At 32.8% G+C, this 24,811-nt stretch overlaps 1 protein-coding gene across 2 annotated transcripts in view; it reads right to left on the minus strand.

Annotated features, from left to right (window-relative positions):
• zgc:158766 (uncharacterized protein LOC100009641 homolog) overlaps nt 1-17,934 on the minus strand; it is a 56,960-nt gene extending 39,026 nt beyond the window's left edge. Inside the window, exons 1-3 of one of the 2 annotated variants that reach the window (XM_051131315.1) lie at nt 17,636-17,934; nt 7,994-8,191; nt 4,564-5,722 (exon numbers count right to left, since the gene is read on the minus strand). In XM_051131315.1, coding sequence (XP_050987272.1) covers nt 4,564-5,722; nt 7,994-8,191; nt 17,636-17,704 — 1,426 coding nt within the window. In that variant the 5' untranslated portion in view covers nt 17,705-17,934. The remainder of the gene's footprint in view (nt 1-4,563; nt 5,723-7,993; nt 8,192-17,635) is intronic. The other variant, XM_051131316.1, reaches the window with a different exon arrangement.
• Between the last annotated feature and the right edge of the window lie 6,877 nt (nt 17,935-24,811).

Here is a 24,811-nt window from a genome sequence, read left to right on the forward strand (position 1 = left end):
ACACTGTGTGTGTGTGTGTGTGTCAAATAGAGAACGAAAGTAAAATGAGAGCCACAGAGAATGAATTCACCTAAGCAGGCTTGCCGTGACGAGTCATATTTTTGTTCTTACACTGAAAGAACAACAAAACGCTGTGCAAAGTACTTAGAGATCATTAATCATTCAGGCAGGTTAATCAGATGATATTTAACCATTTAGAGATTAACGGATTGCTCATTTAAAAGAAAAAAAATATTTTATATATATATATAAAAAAAAATAACGACAACTACATTATTTTTATTATTATTATTATTATTTTTTTAAATAATTAAATAAAGTGAAACAATATCTATATAAAATTAGCACATACTCAATTAAATAAATAAATATTTACAATTATTATTTGTTAAACTAAAAAGTATTTTAACAACATATATTCAATTAAAATCTATATTACAGTAAGAACAAAAACTATTTTACATAATAAAATAAATATTATGTAATTCATAAATGAAATAATACATTAATACATAAATATTTTATATATAAATATAAAATATAATAATAACTATTATTATTCTAATTATTCTAATCATCCAATAAATTGTATATATATATATATTTACCACTATTATGTATTAAAAATACATTTTATTTATTCAATATTTAAAAATATTTCATTAAAATATTTAAAATGTAATATATATTACATTAAAAATCTAAATATAATTAAAATAACAACAATTATTATAATTAATGCATATAATACAATATAATTATGTTGTATACATTTTTGTATACATTTAATTTATTATTATTATTATTACTATTATTATCATCAGAAATATACTGTATAGTATCATAAAATATATATTAAATTGAATTAAAAATACATAAATAACAACACTTTAATATTATTATTATTATTATTATTATTATCATTTATTCAAAAAAAAAATGTTTACAGGGTACAATGCACATTAATAAATTAGCTGTAAATTAGCCAGAGTTGGCTAAAGGTTATTTTTCATATCATTATGTATATGTATATTTTAAAATATATAACTATGTGGTATCATTTTGGCTAATTATGTCTAATTAATGGCTAATTATTAATCATAATGACACTCGGCACAGCTGGATCAACTACATGGATTTATATGAAAAGGCAGGGGTTTTACTCGTCAATGTATCTGGTTGTGCATGGTTAAGACGTGGTGTTAGTGATACAACCCCTTCACGTGACAAAGTAACCCAACATCTTAAGAATGCCGGACAGTTTGGAATTTCCTGCGGATGGACCCCTAACACACCCCTGGCCTGAAGCGCTAGTCGGAGGGCAAAACGCTCTTTCTTTCAAATGCTCAATAGCAGGAAGAGCTAAATAAAACAGCGCAGTATCCCTAGCAACGCATTCAGTGCAGTATCGTGCCTTTGGGGTACAGCAACCACTTCGGAAAGACAAGCACCCTCTGTAACAGGGCAGGGCCGTTGGAGCATTCCAAAACACACTTGCTATTAGCCCTCACATGCAGCCGGTCGCGAGCCATAAAATCATGCCAGAGGAATGGCAAGCTGTCTCCTCCGAAAATCTAAGCTTGTTGACAATCCCGAAGTTTGCTGCAAGTGATAATTACACACCGGACCACAACTGTCTGGAACCAGAACTGGCTCTTAAAGCCTCAGGCGACATGATTTGATAAAGGAAGCTTGTTCTTGTCTTGTTCCTGGTGGGAAAGAATCCCAAACAAGAAGCTCTGCTGCGTTCTTTATGTACAGCAAGAGTGTCTGAACCTGTTCCTGGAGGACCACTGTCCTGCAGAGTTTGGTTCCAACCCTTGTAGAGCATGATTTTAACATCACCAGGGTCATGGGTTTGATTCCCAAGGAATGCATGAACTGATTAAATGCACACCTTGAATGCAATGCATCTGCCAGATGCACAAATGTAAATGTAACCATACTGTACGTCAAGGGTGATCACACCTGAACCAACTAATCAAGGTCTCCAGATTTCAGGGAAACATTTCATCAGAGCAGAGGTTATGGGTTTGATTTCCAGGGAATGCATGAACTGATCAAATGCATACTTTGAATGCAATTCAAGGACTTTTGGATAAAAGTATCTGCAAGATGCATAAATGTAAATGCCAACATACTGTACATCAAGGGTGTCCACATTACATTCAGCGTAAACATTTCATCACATCATCAGTTAATCAAGGTCTTCAGAGAAGTCACTAGAAACTTCCATGCAAGTGTGCTGGAGCAGGTTGGAGCTAAACTCTGCAGAACTTTGATGCTTCAGGAGCAAGACTGGACACCCCTGATATTACAGTTATGGTGACATTTACATTTATGCATTTGGCAGACTCTTTTATCTAAAGTGACTTACACTGAACTGAAGGTATGCATTTGATCACTTTATGCATTCCCTGGGAACCAAACCCATGATCTTGGCATTATTAACACCAAGTCTGGAACCAGAACTGGCTCTTAAGGTCTCAGGCAACATGATATGATAAGGGAAGCTTGTTCTGGTCTTGTTTTAGGTGGGAAAGAACCCAAAACAAGATGCTCTGTCACATTCTTTATGAACAACAGGGGTATCCAAACTTGTTCTTGGAGGGCCATTAAACCCACCTAAACTAATCAAGGTATTCAGATTCCCTAGAAACGTCCACTGAAATCTGGCCCTCGAGGAACAGTATTAGACACCCCTGACATACAGTATGGCGACATTTACATTAATGATTTTGGCAAATGTTTTCATCCAAAGTGACTTACATTGCATCCAACGCGACTTACATTGCATCCAACGCATGCATTTGATCAGTTTATGCATTCCCTGGGAATCAAACCCATGATCTTGGTGCTGCTTGCACCGTGATTTGATAAGTGAAGCTTGTTCTGGTATTGTTCTTGGTGAGAAAGAATGCCATGTTCTTTATGTACAGCAAGGGTGCCCAAACTTGTTCCTGGAGGGCCACTGTTTTGCAGAGTTTAGCTTCAACCCTAATGAAACACTGAACCAACTAATCAAGGTTTTCAGGCTCACTAGAAACTTCCACACAAGTGTGTTGGAGCTATTTGGAGCTAGTCTCTTCAGGACTTTGGCTCTCCAGGAGCATGATTGGATACCACTGATGTACAGTATGGTGACACTTACATTTATGCATTTGGCAGACAGTTTTATCCAAAGCACCTTACATAGCATTTAAGGTATGCATTTGATCAGTTCATGCATTCCCTGGGAATCGAACCCATGACCTTGGCATTGCTAGTGCCACAATTTGATAAGGGGAAACTTATTCTGCTCTTGTTGTTTGTGGGAAAGAACCCCAAACAAGATGCTTCGCCTCATTCTATCTGTGCAGCAAGGGTGCCCAAACCTGTTCCTGGAGGGCCATTAAACACACCTGAACCAACTAATCAATATCTTCAGACTCAGTTGAAACGTCCATGCAAGTGTGTTTGCACTGGTTGTAGCTAAACTCTGCAGGACTTTGGCCCTCCAGGACCTAGACCGGACACCCCTGATGTACAGTACGGTGATATTTACATTTATGCATTTGGCAGATGGTTTTATCTAAAGCAACTTATATTGGATTCAAGGCATGCATTTGATCAGTCCATGCATTCCTTGTGAATCAAACCCATGACCTTGGCATAGCTAGTGCGACAATTTGATAAGGGCGCTAGGACTTGGACACTAAGGACTTGTTCTGATCTTGTTCTTGGTGGAAAAAATTCCCAAACAAGATGCTCTCTTTTTTGCTCATTTTTTTGTACAGCAGGGGTGTCCAAACCTGCTTTTGGAGGGCCACTGTCTTGCAGAGTTTAGCTCCAACCCTAAATAAACACTGAACTAACTAATCAAGGTCTTCATTCTAACTAGAAACGTCCACACAAGTGTGTTGAAGCAGGTTGGAGCTAAACTCTGCAAGACTTTGACCCTTCAGGAGCAGGGCTGGACACCCCTAGTGTATAGTACGGTGACATTTATACATTTAGCAGACTCTTTTATCCAAGGTGACTTACACTGAATTGAGGGTATGCATTCATGCATTCCCTGGGAATCAAACACATGAACTTGGCATCGCTAATGCCACCATTTGATAAGGGTTACTTGTTCTGCTCTTGTTCTTGGTGAGACAGAATCCCGAACAAGATGCTAAGCTGCATTTTTTATGTACAGCAGGGTTGTCCAAACCTGTTCTTGGACGGCCAATATCCCGCAGAGTTTTGCTCCAACCCTAATTAAACACTTGAACCAACTCATCAAGGTCTTCAGACTCACTAGAACAGGGGTGCCCAAACTCAGTCCTGGAGGGCCAGTGTCCAAACTCTGCAGGACACCAGCCCTCCAAGACCAAGTATGGGCACCCCTGTAAAAGAAACTTCCACACAAAGTGTTGGAGCTGGTTGCAGCTAAACTCTTTAGGACTTCGGCCCTGCTTTCATCCAAAGTGACTGCATTCAAGGTATGCATTTGATCAGTTAATGCATTCCTTGGGAATCAAACCCATGACCTTAGCACTGGAATGGAAAACCTCAAAAGAGCTGACAAAACATTTTTACCTGAGTTCTCTTTGCTGCTCCGTTTCTCAATGCCAGGAAAGGCTGCTTCCAAGTCCAACTTTCCAAAACGAAAAGCATAACCGTTCATAAGTTTCTTGGGAAGGCCGCTACCGGATCCACCGGAGGACGACCGTGCACGGTGGCCTTTAACCTGCAAGGCCTTGTTAGTACGTTCAAGAGATTTGGAGCGTCTCTCGCCCGGACTGAGCTCGGCACTCTTGGATGGATGGACGGCGGGAGAATCGTTGCGAGATTCATCTCCTCCCAACCATCCACGGGCACAGATTCTCCGTGGGATCGGCTCCTTCGGGCCGGATCCGCGACGCGATCCTGACTCCGACTCCGTCCCTTCCTCTAGAATTGATTCAGAGCTCGAGCCAAGGTTCATGGGGTTCTGCAAAGCCTCCATGTAGGACTTGCGGAAAAGCCGGCGTGACTCGAAAGTTGCAGAGTCTCTGGGATGCCGCTTGCGAAGCCCAGGATTGCTAAGGTCAGTGCTGAACGAGAGGATTTTGTGGCCGATTCCGCCTCGAATACATCCCTGATCCGGGCTGCCCAAGGTGGGCGTCTGGGGAAGGGAGTTGGGACTCTTTTGCAAGGGTGAATTCTCCGAGTGCATGGAGCTGATGCCCATATCTGTAAGGCTGCGACTGAGGACTGGCTCCGACACGGTGGACTCAGCACCCAGGGAGTCTCGGGAACTGAGCGTTCCTGTGGATCCGTGGGTGCTACAGGTGCTGAGCTGACCCCGCAGGGTCCCGCCGCTCCGTGCCTGCATGATCGCGTCGGCGGTGCTGGTCACGAACAAAGGATTGACCACGTTCTTCCAGGGCGTTCGGTAAACCACGGCGCCGGTACTGAGGAGGCAGTTCTGGAGAGGGTGCAGGTTGCGCTCACGCGTTACATTCTGCAGGAAGTCGGGTGTGAACACGTTGCCGTACATGCTCTCGGCCACAGGGATCTCTGCGATGGCTTGCCCGCTCCCTGACAGGCATTTTATGACCAGTTTGGCAGTCTTGCGGCCTAAGGGAACCACCTGCAGGTAGAAATCTCCCTGCCGTAGACGTACTTTATGCAGGGGTGCGAGTTGCAGAACCACTTTCTCATGCAAACACAGTGGCCATCCCTCGTGGTACAACAACAGGCCTTTGAATCGCAGCTGTGAGAAATAAAAATGATGACTTCATCAGATAAAATGCCACTTTTCTTACAACATGCAGTTTTTGCAGTTTGCAATCATTAATTAGTTTCTGTCTTGAAGCAGATTTTAAGATACAAAAGTACAATGAATTAAAACATCATGCAATTATAATATATATATTTAAAAGTGCATATATTTCAAAAGGTGTCATTTTTGAGTCACCCAAAATATTTTATTTATTTATTTTATATTTTTTGCAAAAATGACAACTATTCTAAAACATAAAGCAGCACAATAACATTGAGGTTCTCATTTAAGGTAACAGCAAATTATATGAACTATGAGAACAAACTACATGAAAAATAATTTTTGTTCCTTGGAATCAAATAAATGTCAACCGAAATAAAATGCAAGAAAACTACACAAAAAAAAAAAGCTATAAAGACATTTAAAATATATGAAATATATTTATATTTAGATATTTAAAACTACTAAAAATGAGCAAAACTCTCAACAAAATTATTAATATTTTAACCAAAATTAAATTAAATGGAACTGGAAAATATAAAAATAAATACTAATTCAAAATATAAATAAAAATATAGTAGAACCTCAGTGAAATTAAATAACACTGATGTGAAAAGATAAAAATACCGTAAATAATTAATCAGCAATAAAATTAGAAAACACTATAATTTATGTAATTAAAACAGTGAACAGCTGTGAATAAATTACAATAAATTCACAAATTAAAATAAAATAAAAATAGTATTTTATTGCATATTAATTTGCAATTTATCTACTGTAATGCAACTAAAAGTAACAGTTTAGTAGCATTGTTACTGATGATGCAGCAGGAAAATGTAAGCTTCATCACACTGTGACTCCCTCAAAGATCATGCCTGAGTTAAATGAGGCCGCTGAGAGCCCTCGTCTCAGAGTAATAACGGCAGCGCTGAATACAGGAGCGTAAGGTTTCAGCTATGTGCTCACACAGCGCTAACCTGCAGAAATACAAAGCCTCCCTGAGCAGGTCTTTCATTTCAGCCTGATCCTCTTTGCCAAGTTCACTGCAGTGAGCTCACAACACGCTCTATTTGGGCTGTTTTTCAGAGCAATACTGAACTCTCTTTCAGCCAGAAGTATTCATCCTCCCTCTCATGTTCCCACTCTTGTAAGATTTCTCTCTGGGAGAATTGAAATGGTTTGAACATGTTTAGCTGCAGCGCTACTGATTTCAACATTATCTGAAAAAGCGACTGACGGCAATAAAATAATGATTTTAAATATGTGACCCTGGAGCACAAAACTAGTCACAAGTAGCACGGGTAGTTTTTTAACAATAGCCAACAATACATTGTATGGGTCAAAATTATTGATTTTTCATTAATGCCAAAAATCATTAGGATATTAACTAAAGATCATGTTCCATGAAGATATTTTGTAAATTTCCTACCGTAAATATATCAAAACTTAATTTTTGATTAGTAATATGCATTGCTAAGAACTTCATGTGGACAACTTTAAAGGTGATTTTCTCAATATTTTGATTTTTTTGCACCCTCAGATTCCTGATTTTCAAATAGTTGTATTTCAGCCAAATATTGTCCTATCACCAAACCATACATCAATGGAAAGCTTATTTTTCAGCTTTGAGATCTGTTTCGGTATTGTGGTCCAGTGTCACATATATTTAAATTGTTTTTATTTAACAAGCATGGACATTACGCATAATGTAAATAAATGCATACATAAATATTTATTTTTGATATGCATCTGAATGTATAATGCATTCTGCAAATAAACAATAGTTATTTATTTATTTTCATACTTGTTTCATTTATGCATTTTCAAAAATCAATAAAAAAATGTTTTTTATTGTTATCATGTTTTTATTGTGTTTTATTGTGTTAGTTAGGTGTACTTTTTAGTTATTTTTACTTAATCAGAATAATCCAACTTGCAGTTGCACCTAAATTAATTGGTATGCACAATGAAAAAACATGATTTTTGAAAATTTAAAGTTATGTATTGTATATTTTGGACATGCATGGAAATGTATTATGCATAATGCAAATAAATACATTTATATTCTTGTATTTGTATTATGTGCAATAAATGTACATATCTAAATGTACATTTTTTAATAAAAAAAATAAATATTACCTTGTACTATGCTAAACGATGTCTATATATATATAGATATACATATATAAATATATATATATATGTATTAAAAATAAAAAAAAATATTCTTTATAGAAACTATTTGAAAAAAACATTACTTACACAGGCCTCCTGTTTTATTATCTGCAGGATTCTTTTAGCAGGCAGCAGGAAGTCAATGAAGCATCGCAGGCCGTCACCGCGGTATTGTCTCTCCACTACGCTGAAGAGCTGCCATAGGACAGTGGCTGCCGACGCGTTGAACGGAGGATACAGAGACGATAACACGCTCTGAATGCAGCGGTCCAACGACTCAGAGTCCTGCACAGTCAAAATATAAAATATATAAATACAAAATACACAAAATATATTCACACAGTCAAAATATAAAATGTTATCTATTTTCACAAGCATGGAAAATAAATAAATATTTATTTTTTTATTTGCATTATGCATAACGAACTTTCATGCATGTCCAAAATAATTCAAATAAACAATAATAATATACACACACACACATATAACTGTTTCGTCCCAAACCAAAAAATCATTTTTAGCTTAATATTTTCACTTGATTAAATTTTGTTGTCACTACTTTATTGTGAGACACCTGAAGCATCACTTTCTGTCTTTATAGACCAAATCAAACAGTCAATGTGCACATTCTGTATAGCACAGTGCGATAGTGTAATCAATGGCAGCATGTTGTTTTTGGTTTGGTTAGTGAGACGGTTTGATGGCCACAAGTTCAATCCCACAGTTCCCAGTTACAAACACAAACAGCAGGATGTCAGGAGGTCGCGGGACACTGATGAGACAGGAAACACCTGTCAATGTAGCGTCACCGACTGGACAATAACAGGCGGGATGGAAAATCCTGTCCCTAACGCAGAACTACATCATATCTGTGGAGTAGAGGACTTTCCAGCCGGATATGTATCACACAATCCTAGACCTGGAATTGTCAGCTTTAGGTTTAGGGACAGTTCACCCAAAAATGAAAATTAGCTGTTCATTCACTTTTCTTTTCAGTAGAACAGTAATGAAAATTTTTTGAAAAGCGCCATGAAACTGGCGCTTGGCGATTTATAAAACGCAAGTCTTGGCCTGAGGGTGAGTAAATTAACAGCACATTTTCATGTTTGGTAAACTATCCCTTTAAACAGGAAGGGTAGTGGAGAAAATGGAAATGAACTTGTTTGAGTCGGGGAAAAGCCCGGGAAAAGTCCCCAGCGAAGCTCAGAGTTTAACTTGCCCTGTTTGTTCTGCTCTGTTGGCCTTGTATTACACAATGACAATGTGCCGTCCACATGCGGTCACTCCTCCACAGGGCAGCCATTGTTTGGTTCTCCTACTAAAAGCCTTCACTGACGCTCTAGGAAACTCAATCGCTCAGCCACATGAGCGGCGCAGCGGCTCAGGAATAATCACAGCACGCAAACTGCAGGGAAGAGCAGAACCGCAGTTTGGAGGAAAGGCTAACAATGGGAGGAAAGGCAACATGATTTCTAACATCGTTTAACGGTGCTTTTTTAGGTTACTGTGGCAGGCTACAAAATAGCAGCTTGGGCAGGGCAGGATTACAGACTGGTCCAATGGGACGAGGGCCTCGGGCCTCAAGACTGTCAGGAGCCTCCAAAGCCTCAGGCCCTGTGACTCAAGACTGGCAAAGCAAATTGAATAATAAGGCCCTTGCGAAGTTTACATATAGAACGTAGAATATATACATATAGAACACACACACACACATATATATATATATATATATATATATATATATATATATATATATGTATAATTCTAAATAATTATAATTTTTCATAAAATCACAAAACTATACAAATGTATATAATTTTTTTTTTTTTTACATTTTATGTAATGTCATTAGATTTTTTTCAAATGTTATAAAAAAATGACACAAATTATTTTTTTTAAATTCAAAATATTTATAATTTTTTATAAAATCACAAAATTACCAAAAATATACAAAATGCATATTTTCCAATAATAAATAAGTAAATATTTTAATAAAATATTTATAATATTTTATGCATATTTTTTTTTTACTTTTTTTATTTAATGTTATTTCATTTAAATGTATATATATATTTTTATTAAATTATATGAAATGTACATTTTAATACTTCATTATTATAATAATATATAATATTTCCTTTTATGCATGTTTTTAAAAATGTTTTACAGCTTTTTTATATTTAATTTTAAAGTACATTTTAAGACACCAATAAATATATACAATTTTTAATTATTTATTTTTATTAAATTCAATTATATGAAATTTTCTATAAAATTACACAAATTAAAACCTTATTTTTTTAAATTTGTATTATATTCTATTTTTGTAATTTTCTATAAAATTCAAATAATGTAAATGTTATTATATATTTATATATATATATTTTTTCTATTTATTCTATTTTTCTATTTTATATAAAAATTTCATATTCATATATTATATTTCATATAATGTAATTACATTTTTATTTCAAAATTTACATTTTAAAACTATTTTAATATTTTAAAATGACAAAAACAAAAAAGAAAATCACAAAATTACAAAAAAAATATATAAAATTAATTTTTTCCTAATAATAAATAAATAAAATTTGTTTATTATTTAGATAATATTTAATTTCATGCATGTTTAAAACATTTTTTACATTTTTTTTTATATTTAATTATATTTAATTTTATTTTATCATACATTTTAAGACTCCTCTAATAAACAGTGTTTACATATTCCAATACATAATATGAACATTATCAAGACATCCCAACTAATTAACCTTTATTTTTGACTTCCTATTGGGGTTCAAAGTTTAATGAATGGGGTTTGACACCTCTCTAAAGGGTTCCGACACTAGTGGAGTCAAAAAACAGCCTGTACTCGAAGATCTTTTGAACAACATGTTTTAACCTGAAAACTCTAGTGTTGGTCTAAACTACAAGCTGTATTCAGGAGGGCCTGCATATCAGCCTCAGTGCTCCCACCCAAAATAACACTTTTAAAGCCTAAGAAGACTAAACATACAGACAGACACAGCACTGCATGGACGACTTCAAGAGAGCTGGAGATAAGCGTGACTTTGAAGATGAAAGATTAAATAAGACTGGGCAGAAGGAGAGCTTCTGATGCCTTTCCATAACCTTGAAGAAGTTATTTCACCTGGCTGAAGCTAGTAAAAAAGCTTTTAATAGCAGCCAAAGCACAAGTGTGGAAACATGGATGTGTGGGATCTGTGAGGATCTGCCCTCTTTGATGGTGTTTATGGCGACGGACCCGTAATTATATCTAAACGCTGTGGATTCCAGGTGGCTCGCTGCTGCTCTGCTCTTTATTAAAACAGACGGACATCTACTACAAAACCACACCATCTCCATTTCAACTGCTCACTCTCACAACATGAACTGCAACACATCATTTGCACTAAAATCAGGTAGCTTGTTTGAGGAAAGGATTACAGTAAAAACAGTAAAATAGTGAAATATTTTTAGAATATAAAATAGCTGTTTTCTATGTGAATATGTTTTAAAATGCAATTTATTGCTGTGATCAAGGATGAATTTTCAGCATCATTACTCCAGTAGTTAGTCACACAATCCTTAGAATTCAATATTTCAGAAATGATTCTAATATGCTGATTTAAGCTCACATATATATTGTTTGCAGGACATGTAAAAATCTCCCTTGATTCTTTAATATCTTAACATATAATAAAATATTAGCTAGCTGAGTAAAGTTCGTAGACAAACTTTGAAATTGGCTTGAGAAAGCCTTGTCTGAAAGTTTGAAACAACTTTGAAACACTTAAAGCTTGAATTTAATTGTTGAAATTGAAGTTTGTGACAGAGTGGGAACACACATGTTGCTAGCTGGAATTAGCATGTTGCTAACTTGATTAACATGTCGCTAGGATGTCATTAGCATGTTCTTAGTATGTTGCTACCATGATTAGCAAGTTACTAGCATGATTAGTATGTTAATAGCATGTTGTTAACATGTTTCTACTGTGATTAACATGCTATTAGCTTCTTGTTAGCATGTTTCTAACATGATTAGCATAGTTACTAGCATGTTTTTAGCATGCTTAACATGTTACTAGCCTGTAGTTATCATGCTTCGCATTTTGTTAACATGATTCTAACATGATTAGCTTGTTACTAGCATGTTGCTAGCATGATTCTAGCATGTTACCAACATGTTGTTAGCATGTTTCTAACATGAGTAGCAAGTTACTAACATGTTGCTATAATGACTTTAACATGATTAACAAGTTACTAGCATGATTCTTAACATGATTAGCATGTAGCATATTGCTAACATGTTTCTAGCATGATCAAGTTACTAGGATGTTGTTAGCATAATTAGTATGTTGCTAACATGAGTCTAACGTAATTAACATGTTTTAACATGCTTATCCTTTTACTAGCATTTTGTCAGCATGATTAGCAAGTTATTAGCATGTTGCTTACATGTTTCTACCATGATTAGCAAGTTACCAGCATGTTGATAGCATGATTCTAGCATGATTAGCAAGTTACTAACTTTTTGCTATCATGCTTCTAACATGATTAACAAATTACTATAATGACTTTAACATGATTAGCAAGTTATTAGCATGTTGCTTACATGTTTCTAGCATGATTAGCAAGTTACTAGCATGTTGCTAGCATGATTAGCATGTTGCTAACTTGTTTCTAGATTGTTCAGCAAGTTACTAGGATGTTGCTACCATGATTAGCATGTTACTAACATGATTAGCAAGTTACTAGCATGTTACTAGCAAGATTAGCAAGTTGCTAGCATGATTAGCATGTTGCTAACTTGTTTCTAGTATGTTCACAAAGTTACTAGGATGTTGTTAACATGATTAACATGTTACTAACATGATTAGCAAGTTACTAGCATGTTGCTAGCATGATTAGCAAGTTGCTAGCATGTTGCTACCATGATTAGCATGTTACTAACATGATTAGCAAGTTACTACCATGTTACTAGCAAGATTAGCAAGTTGTTAGCATGATTAGCATGTTGCTAACTTGTTTCTAGTATGTTCAGCAAGTTACTAGGATGTTACTAACATGATTAGCAAGTTACTATCACGTTTTAACATGATTAGCATGTTGCTAGCATGTCGTTAACATGATTAACATGTTGCTAACATGATTTATGCTACATTCAAGTCCTCCTGGGACGTTCATGCTTACGTGTCGACAAGTCGTCATTATGACGTCAAGAGCTTTAAGTTACTTTGGTCGGAAAAAGCTGGTGATTTACCTTTTCTACATAAAATTCAAAATTTTTTTTTTAAACTCTGCATCCATAAAATGACAAATAAAAAAAAAAGTGCATTCATTGTGTTTTTGTTTTTTTCTGTTTTTATTCAATTTATGAAGGTGATGTGAACTGAATCATTATATATTAATAATATTTTGGAGATGTAACTTTTCAAATTTTACTGTACATTACATAAATAATAATTTTATTCATTTCAACAAATGAGATGAATAAAGTTTCACTAGAGATGTATTTAAACAAATGGTTGCTATAATTGACCTGAGCTCTTTTTAAACACCTTTTACTGCAGTGCAAACATGCCGTCAGTGTTTGTGAGCTGTGATTACCAAACGAAGCCATTCTAAACGACCCTGACAGTCTGAGGGGAAGAGCATCTCTCTCTTGTTCGGTGTGTTTCTCAGGCACGTTTTGTGGGTCAGGAAGACAAAGGCTCGCGCACCAGCTCTCCAGCGGAGCATGAAGCCTGTGGGAGTGAAACAGGAGCGAGCGGCTCTGTTGATGGAGCGCAGGTTACTGAGAGCCGCCTCATATATACAGGTGTCAAAGCGGCGTTAACGCCTCTCCAGACCGTCTGATGACAAATGCATGATTATAGAGGGGAAAAACACAATGGGCCGACAGCAGGGGTCTGACGACTCGGATACGTGATGCTGAACTGAACCGGCTATTTAAAAAACATCTGTGAAGACATCAGAAAACTTCCTGAACTGTTTACAGACTTGCTTTGTTTCTCTAAAAATAAGGGAATATATATTTACACTTATTCGCTTAGCAGATGGTTTTATCCAACGCAATTTATTTAAGGAGTTTTTAAATGCATTTTTTTTTAAATTTAATAAAAACATATTTATTTATTTACTTTTATTTAGAGTTTAATTTTTATTTACAATTGATCCTGTAATGCATAATATGGGGGAAATATTTAAGGTGCTATACAAAAAAATATAATAATAACTATTTATATATATATATATATATATATATATATATATATATATATATATACATAAAAATATTTAATATTTTTTTTCTTATATACTATATATATATATATATATATATATATATATATTTTTTTTTTTTTTTTTTAATTATAAATATACTAAAAAACATCCATATTTAATAAATTCATATAATCTACATATAATACAAGTGGAATATATATATACACACACACACAAAATAAATGAATTTATGAATTATGAATTTATAAAAGTATAAAAATATATAATCTAATATTTATTATGACTGTAATAATAATAATAATAATAATAATAATAATAGTAGTAGTAGTAGTAATAATATATATATATATAGTAATAAACAGCATCTATTATTATACTCCATATTTTGTTACTGTATTGTATACTTGTGTGTGTATATATATATATATATATATATATATATACATATACATATGTGTGTGTGTGTGCGTGGGCGTGTGTGTGTAATTATTATTTTTTTTTTATATATTTATTTATTTATTTTTATGTTGTAATTTTATTTATTTTTTGTTTTATTATTTTATCTATTTCAAATAAATAATATATTCATATATTGTTTTTCTTATTTGGTTTATTATTTTATTATTTATGTATTTATTTTTATATATTTATTATATCATTTTTATTTTGTAATTTTATTTATTTTTTGTTCTATTATTTTAGCGATTTAAAATAAGCAATATATGTATATATTTTTTGGTTTATTATTACAAAATGTATTATTAAATAATAATTGATATTATTATTTTTAGAATTATTATAACTCTATCTGTGTGTTATGTTTACAATTATTTGGACATCATCAGCTGAACGTGATAACGATGACGTCTCTGGCTGAATCCATCAGTCTGAAAGGCGTCTGTAAACGCTGCACCTGATGTGACTGGCAGCTGTCGAACAGGTTGACGTCTACACGAGGAATGTCCATTGACTCATTAAGGACAAAACCACGCGCAGCTGCTCTCAAACAGGTTCTGTAGTGAATCTCTGAGCGATGACACAACAACACAAACACAGAGCTCAAACACACACGGTGAGCCTGCTGTGACACGGCAAACGATTAGTGATTACGAGAGGAGTTAAAGTTCTGTAATTGAGGGATCAATTCAAGACTCAAGACGCCGCTCCCATGATGTCTGGATTACAACACAAAAGACTAAACCGAGTCCTAATGCCGCTCATTACCTAACAGGTCGAGTTAATGTATGTAAAACACAGATAAATATGTGCCTAAACAGCCATGAGCACCAAAATACCTTGAGAAGTCAAGACAGATTATTTCAAAGCAGATTCACAGAAATAAACAGGAAAGCAACAGAATCAATCATGCAAACTTCTTTAAATAACAAACTCAAGTTCTGCTGTAAAACAGCTCTATATAGAGACAACAGTGTCATTATTCAGCCCAATTCAGTTCAATAGCTTTTATAAAGCTAAACAATTATGAAACAAGTTAAGCAGCTCTACATTCATCTCAGTTACGTCAATGTTGATTCAGTTCAGTTCAAAAGCAATGTCAATGTTTCTTAAAAATTTCTTAAATGCCTCTTGTAATTAAAAATAAATAAATAAATGCAACTTTTTATCTTGCAATTCAGATTTTTTCCCCCTCAGAATTACGTGATATAAACATTTTCTCAGAACTGAAAGTTTAAATATTGCAATTTTTGCTTTTTCCCCTCACATTTGCAAGCTTATATCTCACAGATGCAGGTTTCGATCAGACTTTATAACTTGCAGTTGTGAGAAATAAAGTCAGAATCATGAGATGTACACTTGCAAATGTGAGAGAAAAAGATTTAAACTAACAACTCTGAGAAATATGTAACATGCAATTGTGAGAAAATAGTCAGAATTGTTAGAAAAAAGTGAGAATTGTTAGTTTATATCTTGCAGTTCTGACTTTATAACATGCAATGGTGAGAAAAAGTCAGAACTGTGAGAAAAAAACCTGAGAATTGCCAGATTATATCTTGCATTTCTAATTTTCTAACATGCAATTGCGAGAAAAAAGTTGCAAAGTTGTCAGTTATGAACAAAGTTGATTCTGCTATGAAGCAGAAGACAATAGTGTCATTATTCATCTCGATTCAGATCAGTTTTGTTCTCATTCCATAGTGTCAGATAGTGTCAATTGACAATATTACTGAACTTTAAGGATCTTTTAAACCTCCAAACTAACAAAAAAACAACCAAGAAGTCATCTTAATATGGTTATGATGGTGTATATACTGTAAAATCACCATAACATTTCTTCATTTGCAAGTTAATTTGGATAAAACCATCTACTAAATGAATTCATTTAAAAGGTACTATAGTACAGTCATAGTTTTTTTAAGTTAATTTCACAACAAAATACTGTTATTACTTTTGTTATTATTTTGAATGATTTTTTTTATACTTTCTGCTTTCATATTAATTTTAGTTAAAATTTTAGAAATTTTGTTGTTTTTATTTACTTTTTTATTAATTTTTTGTTGTTTTCAAAGTTTTTATAATTTTTTATTTCAGTTTTATTTTTAGTATTTTAGTACATTAAGTTAAAAACCAAATGAAATGACAAATGCTTTTTTTTATATACATTTCAAGATTTTTTTTTTTTTGTATTGGTTTTAGGTTTAGTTACCTACACTAACCCTGCTGTAAGGAAAGACATTTTTCTCTTTGACAGATCAGTTTTGATCTCATCCCATAGTGTCAAATAGTGTCAATTAATAATATTACTGAATTTTAAGCATCTTTTAAAACCCAAAACTAACGAAGAACAACCAAAAAGTCATCTTAATATGGTTATGATGATGCATATGCTGTAAAATCACCATGACATTTCTTCATTTGCAAATCACTTTCAATAAAGGCATCTACTAATTAAAAATATAAAATGTCCTATAATACAGTCAGTTAATTTTTTACAACAAATTACTGTTAGTTTTTGCTAATATTTTAAATTAGAACTTATTTTTATACTTTCTGCTTTCATATTAATTTTAGTTAAATTTTTAGTCATTTTGTTGTTTTATTTGCATTTTTTATTTTTTTTTAGTTTTTGAAATGTTTTTATACATTTATAATTTATTCATTATATTATATTATAATTTATATATAATTTATTTATTATTATTATTTTTTTTTATATGTTTTATTTTAAATATTTTAGCACATCAAGTTAAACTAAGTGAAAATGTTGCCTTGGAAAATAGCTGAAATTTAAAAAATTACATAAAAACTTTATATCTACATTTCAAGTAACAAAAAAAAATGTTTTTAGGTTTAGTTACTAATAATAACTCTGCTGTAAGGAAAGAAGTTTTTCTCTTTGACAGGACGGTTACAATCCAGTGGAAAGTAGTGAATGTTTCTTCATCTTAAAGTTAACCTGAGAGCGTAATAATGATACCTGCGTTTTGTAAGCGATGTCAAACGCAACCCGCAGCAGCTCACCTTTATACTCAGGTAATTGTCGCAGCTCCGCGACTTCACTCTGGAGTGCATAGTGCTCCACGTCCGCATTCAGGGCTCAAAATAGTAGAAAAACCATAAATACGCAAATAAATAAATAGGTAGAGTTGATTAATCCAGTGTAAGTCCATGCATTCGGTCCTCTGCGCCCATGACTGGGTCAGCCGGTGAGTCTCTGCTCTAGTGAGAGGTTTGGGAGCGAGACAGACAGCGGCACTCGGCTTCGGCCCTCCTCCCTCCTCCCAGCGCTGCTCCTGCGGCCTCTCCCAGCTGGATAATGCATACTGATGCAATTTCCTTTGGCGCTGAGAAAACACACCATCTGAGCTGCACACAGGCACAACAACACCCCCGTCCACAAGTGCCCTGCAGGGGAACCAACCTTTACTACCCCCTACTCTAGAGCGGCCGGAGCCTCCCCCCTCTTTGTCCTGACAAAACAAATGGACTAGGGTTTCAGCTTATGCTGTCGCTTTTGTAAAAGAAGGAGGGAGAAAAGAAAAAAAGAAGACATCAGCATGCCATCGCTGGCTCGGGTCACTCGATTACAATAGTGCTGCGCTCAATCGCGCTAATCCAAAAACTAGAGCCGACACAAACTAGCAGACAATTAAATGTGCAAAACAAGCAAACAAAAGTGCTTCGGATTAAAGTAACACTTTAGCTGAAGCCTTTAAATATAATGCATTGAAAATTATTTTTAATGCATATTAAATTTGGTTAAATTTTTTACGAAAAGATTAAGGCTTCAGGTGTTACCAAATTTAAATCCCCAAATAAAACTCTTTTATATCTCCATTGATTCTTCTTGACAGCAGTGAGATTAAATTGAAAGCAAACAGAGACTCTTAAGTCTTAAATGCTTCTTATAAGAATCTAAAAATCAACATTTTAAAGAAAAAACCAAATAATTCTATTTTATATCTTAATTGATTTTTCCATAGCAGTAGTGTGATTAAATGGTGTGGAAGGCCATTTCTGGCACTCAGTTAAAAACAACTAAATAAAATAAAAAAAATAAAATGAATATTTGCACATTTTTATCTTGCAATTCAGGTTTTTTTCTTAAAACTGCATGATATGAACTTTTTCTCAGAATTGCAAGCTTAAATTTTACAGTTTGTACTTTTTTTCTCACATTTGCAAATTTATATCACGCTATTCTGACTTTATAACTTACTATTGTCAGAAATAAAGTCAGAATTTTGAGATATAAACTTGCAAATGTGAGGGGAAAAAGTAATTCTGAGCAAATTCTGAGGAAAAAAAAAATTTCAGCATTTTTTAACTTCATAACGTAATGAAACGTGAGAAAAAACGGAGAACTGGCACAATTTTTACCTTTTCTCCTTTTTCTGCAAGTTTATATCTCCCAGTTCTGACTTTATAACATGCAGTTGCGAGGAAAAAAGTCCGATTTGTGTGGAAAAAAAAAAAAAGCCAGTTTATATCAGTTTATAAGTCAGAATTATGAGAAAAAACTGAGAATTGCCAGTTTTTATCCTGCAATTTATAAGACTTAATAACATGCAATTGTAAGAAAAAAAAGTCAGAAATGTAAGAAAAAACGAAGAATTGGCAGTTTAAATATCACAATTTTTAACTTTTTTTCTCACAACTGTAAGTTATAAAGTCAGAATATCATGATAGTAACCTGCAATTGTGAGAAATAAACTTGCAAATGTGAGGAAAAAAGAAAAAATTGTGAGATTTAAACTCACAGTTCTGAGGAAAAAAGTTTATACCTCACATTTTTTGACTTTATAACATGCAATTGACAATTGCCAGTTTATATCTTGCAATTCTGACTTTATTACATGCAACTGCAAGAAAAAAAGTCAGAAATGTGAGAAAAAACAGAACTGGCAAAATTTTTACATTTTTCTTAGATTTGCAAGTTTATATCTCACAATTCTGACTTTATAACATGCAATTGCGAGGAAAAAAAGTCCGAATTGTGAAAAAAAAATAGAGTTGCCAGTTTATATCTTGCAATTCTGACTTTATTACATGCAATTGCAAGAAAAAAATTAAAACTGTGACAAAAAAAATGACAATTGCCAGTTTATATCTCCCAATTCTGATTTTATTGCATGCAATTGTGAGGAAAAAAGTCAGAATTTTAAGAAAAAAAAAAAGAGAATTGCCAGTTTATATCTTGCAATCCTGATTTTTGTAACACGCAATTGCAAGTAAAAAGTCAGAATCGTGAGTAAAAAAACAGAATTGTCTGATTATATCTTGCAATTCTGACTTTACAACATATAATAGCGAGAAAAAAGTCAGAATTGTGAGAAAAAGACAAGAATTGCCAGTTTATATCTTGCAATTTTTACTTTATAACATGCAATTGTGAGAAAAAAAGTCAGAATTGTGAGAAAAAACTGAAAATTGCCAGTTTACATCTTGACTTTATTACAGTATATGCAATTGCTATTTTATAGCACGCAGTTGTAAGAAAAAAAACGGGCTTCCATAAAACTGAAAAACACTGGTTACCATAAAATTGGAGAGCAAATGGAGACTCTTAAGTCTTACATGTTTCTCATAAGAATTATATTAACATTCGCAAGAAAAATAAAAATAAATCCATTTTATATTTCCGTGACAGATTTGAGATTAAATGCAGAGCAAATAAAGTGCTTTAATATTAACATAGGACATAAAAATCTAAATAAACCTGTTTTATATCTCAACTAATTCTCTCTGGAGAGCAAATGAAGACTCTTAAATCTTAAATGTTTCTTTTAAGAAAAAGAAATGGGTTTTAACCTGGGTTTTAATGGAAATATCTACAGTAAATGCCTAATCATAGGTTATTTGCTAGTTACATTCACCCTAATAAGTTAGCAGAACTTATAAAACTGAGTTGCATTAACTTAAAGTTAACAAACAGTGATTAAGTTATTAGATTTTGATTTTCTCATACACATTGATCAATCTTAACTTAAAATACAAAGAGATTTCACTCAATCAACATGATTGGAAAGCAGACTGGAGAGAGCTGACGTAAATGCTCAGTATTTGCATGCTTGTCTGCGTGTGGCACACCTGCGCCGAGCGCGTGGAAAGCGTGAACATGTCCACACACTGCCATGGAATGTTGTACTCCAAACATGTCAGAGCCGTCCAATACCACCCTAAAGATCCTCCAGACCTCAAGCAGATCACGCTAACCCGAGAAAATCACATTAAACCACTGGATGTGCACACAGGAGCCAGTGTACTGCGGCTAATCATGTTTAGAAGACCTGGATTCTTAACACACAGCATTAGTCACAAGACATCACCCTGTCTCATGTCAGATTAGCAAGGATTTAAGTCGGGTTTGGGTGATATCATAATACATTTTGTAAATATTCGCCATGGTTCATCATTATGATGTCATCTGAATCTAAATGACCTGATGACCTGCTCAGCCTCAATCTTTCCAATTCAAAAACAGATTATAGTGACCAAGTCTAGAAATAAAAACCATAAAAGTGAAAAAACTGTTTATGTTACTCTCACAAAGCTATCGTATGAATTTGGAACACATGAAATATTGTGTCAGTGTATCACTGCCATACTATTATAGTTTTTAAATCAATAGTTTGAATAGTTTATTTTTACATTTTCTATTTTCAATTTAATTTTAGCTAAAGTTTGAATAATTATCTTGTGTTTTTGCCTTTTAATATACAGTAGAATTTATTTCAGTACTTCAAGTGAAACTAAATGTAAAAGAAATGTTGTGGCAATTAGATTAAATAAAATAAGTTTCTAAATTTTATTTAAATTAGTGTTGTTTTTTAAAATACTTTTTTCAACCATTTAAATGTATTTTTAATCATTTTTATGTTAGTATATTTTTTCAAATTATTAACTACTTTATAATTTTTAATATTTTTTTTGTTTGTTTTTTTTTCTCAGAAGTGCAAACCTCACAATTTTTTACTTTTTCTCTCACAAATGTTCTTTTTTTTCTCACAGATGAGAAAAATGTAAAAAGTTCAACATTTAAACTCACAATTCTGACAAAAATACGTATTTTATTGACTTTACAACATGCAATTGTGAGAAAAAAGTCAGATACAGTAGAATTTATCCCAGCACTTCAAGTTAAACTAAATGAGAAATGTTGTTTTGGCAACTAGCTAAAATAAAATAAGTTTCTACATTTTATTTCAGTTTATGTTATTTTTTTAACATATTTTTGATCATTTAAATTTATTTTTAATCATTTTAACTTTTAATTTTTTTTTTAATTATTAATGAATTTATAATTTTGAATAGTTCATTTTATTTCTTTTTTTTTCCCTCAGAATTATTTTCTCATATTTGCAAGTTTGTATCTCACAATTCTGACTTTATTTCTCACAATTGCAAGTTATAAAGTCAGAATAGTGTGAGCGAAACCCACAACTGAGAAACTGAGAACAACTAAATGAGAAATATTGTTTTGACAGCTAGCTGAAATAAAATAAGCTTCTAAATTGCATTTGTTAATGTTATTTTTTATATTTTTTATCATTTAAATTTAGTTTACATTTTTTATATATTTTTTAATTTCTAATTAATTTATCATTTTTTAAATAGTTAATTTTAAGTTGTTTTTTTATTTTTGTTTATTTCTCACAATTGCCAGCTATAAAGTCAGAATACCGTAAGAGAAACCCACAACTGTGAGAAATAAAGACAGAACTGTGAGAGATAAACCTGTAAATGTGAGAAAAAAGTCACACAGTAGAATTTATCTCAGTACTTATTGTTAAACTAAATGAGAAATGTTGTTTTGGCAACTAGCTTTATTTCAGCTAATGTTACTTATAAAATTTCTAAATTTTATCAAATTTTAAATTTGATTTAGGAATCATTTTAATTTTAATTTTTTTTAATTAATTTATCATTTTTTAAATAGTTAATTTAATTTATTTCTCAGAATTGCAAGTTTATGTCTGACAATTCTGACTTTATTTCACACAGTTAATAAGTTTTAAAGTCATGAGAGAAAACCACAGTGAGATATTATCTTTTATTTCAAGCAACATTTTTTTTTTCCTTTTTATTTTCATCTTAGTTTTAGTTAATTACAATAATGCTGTATTATGCACAAGTAACATGGCGAACTGACATTCTTTTTTTGACATTCACCATCACTAAACTGCAATTCATGCATTTGGCAGATGCTTTTATCTAAAGAAACTTACATTGCATTCAGTGCATGCATTTTATCAATTCATGTATTACTTGGGTATCAAACCCATGACTTGCACTGGTGTTTGAGCTACAGGACCGACATGAAGACACCTACAGGTTTGAAACAACATGACAATGAGTAAATAATGACAATTTTTTGCTAAATTATTCCTTTAAGTAATGGCCATTCCTATACTTCAAACAGTAGGTTATGAGTTTGATTCCCAGGAAGTGCATGAAATGATCAAAATGGAATGTAAGTTGCTTTGGATAAAAGCATTTGAGAAATACACAAATGTAAAGGTAATGAGAAAAGCATTACAATGACATTGTACAAGATGAATGTGTGTACACACACATACACAGTACACATAGTACACAGGAAATGTCTTTGGTATCTGATGGATGTATTTAAGGTTTTTAATAAACAAAGATCTGGTATCTCTTCAGGCATTCAGTCTAAAGCCATAATTCATCCTGTTCTCCACTAGAGGGATGTTCATCTCACTACAGGTCAAGACTAAAGTCAAGACCGAACACTTGTTTAGCCAGATATACAGTTCAAGTCAACTTCATATTTTACAAAAAGTTTTAATTGTCCACAAATTGCTTTGTTCCTCCTGTTTTGTACTGTAAGGCATTAAATTAAACAAAACAAAATAAACAAAAATTTTTTTAGATTATATATGTGTGTGTGTCTGTGCGGAATTTATTTTTTATTTTATTTTATTTATTTTATTTTATACTTTAATACTTTAATAACACTAAATTAATTAAAATAAAATCTTTTTTTTTTATTAATTACGTAAAATATTTATTTCTATTTTATTGCAAAATATTGAAATATATATATATATATATATATATAATGTATTTTATGCTTATTATCAAAATATTTGAATTGTCCTGTAAAATGCAATGCATTTTTTTTTTTTTGGCCAAAAACAATTGTATTGTCATTCATCTCAGTTCCAGGTTTACTATGCTTATCAAGAATATGGACGAATAGAAGACTGTTCCGCTTAATTGCAATTTTCCTCAGGAAACTTACAGACCAACATACAGTGCATGCATGCACTTTACTTCTCTTATCTTAGTGACTAGCACTAGAGAACCTACACAGTACAATCACTGCTTTGGTACATCAAGCTGTTCAATTCAAGGCTGTGCAAGATGTTTTTCTTTGTCAAAATTAAAGAACGCAACCTAAAATGAAAATATGATCTATTAAAAAGCTAAAGTCCTGCTAAATAAGTCTGTTCTCAGCCCATTAACGGATGCTCACAGCAACATACTCTACATTATTTTTGCAAACAGGTATGATGAGGCATAAAAACACACAGCTCTGCCATCAACACTGGTCAAGTTACTTCCTGTTTTTCAAAGGGAGCTGCTGAAAATATCTCAAAATACATTCTTCAAACTTAGAAAGCCCATTTTGTGAGATGCAGAAGAACAGATAAGAGCCTCCCCGGTGACAGCGGCATCTGATAATACATCTAACATAAATTAGTCCGATGACGGCCGCAGCAGCCCTGCTCGTTTTCCCATAATCATAACTCATGTGTGCCATAAACAGTCTGTGTCCATCATAACCTACAAAAGCAGAAAACAACTCCAGCTCCATCCGAACATCTGATATCGCCTTTAAAACGATAACTTTAGTATTATTTGTAGTTTTTATCAGTATTTATATTTTAATTTTTTAATTTATTTGTATTAGTCTTAATAATTTGCAATAAACTTGAATTAAATCTAAATAAAAAAAAAAAAAAAAAAAAAAAAAAAAATATTTATTTTAATTATAATCAATAGTCTAAAATCTACAGAAACCACCATGAAAATCACGGTTGCTGCTTCACTGTAGTAATTTTTTTTAACATTTTTAATTTGCTTTATTATTGCATTTTAAGTTTTCATTTTAAATATAGATTAATTTCTATTAATTTTGTTATGTACTTTTGTCATTTTCATTAGTTT

Source organism: Labeo rohita, chromosome 16 (assembly GCF_022985175.1).
Source record: "Labeo rohita strain BAU-BD-2019 chromosome 16, IGBB_LRoh.1.0, whole genome shotgun sequence".
In the NCBI taxonomy this organism is placed as follows: Eukaryota; Metazoa; Chordata; class Actinopteri; order Cypriniformes; family Cyprinidae; genus Labeo; species Labeo rohita.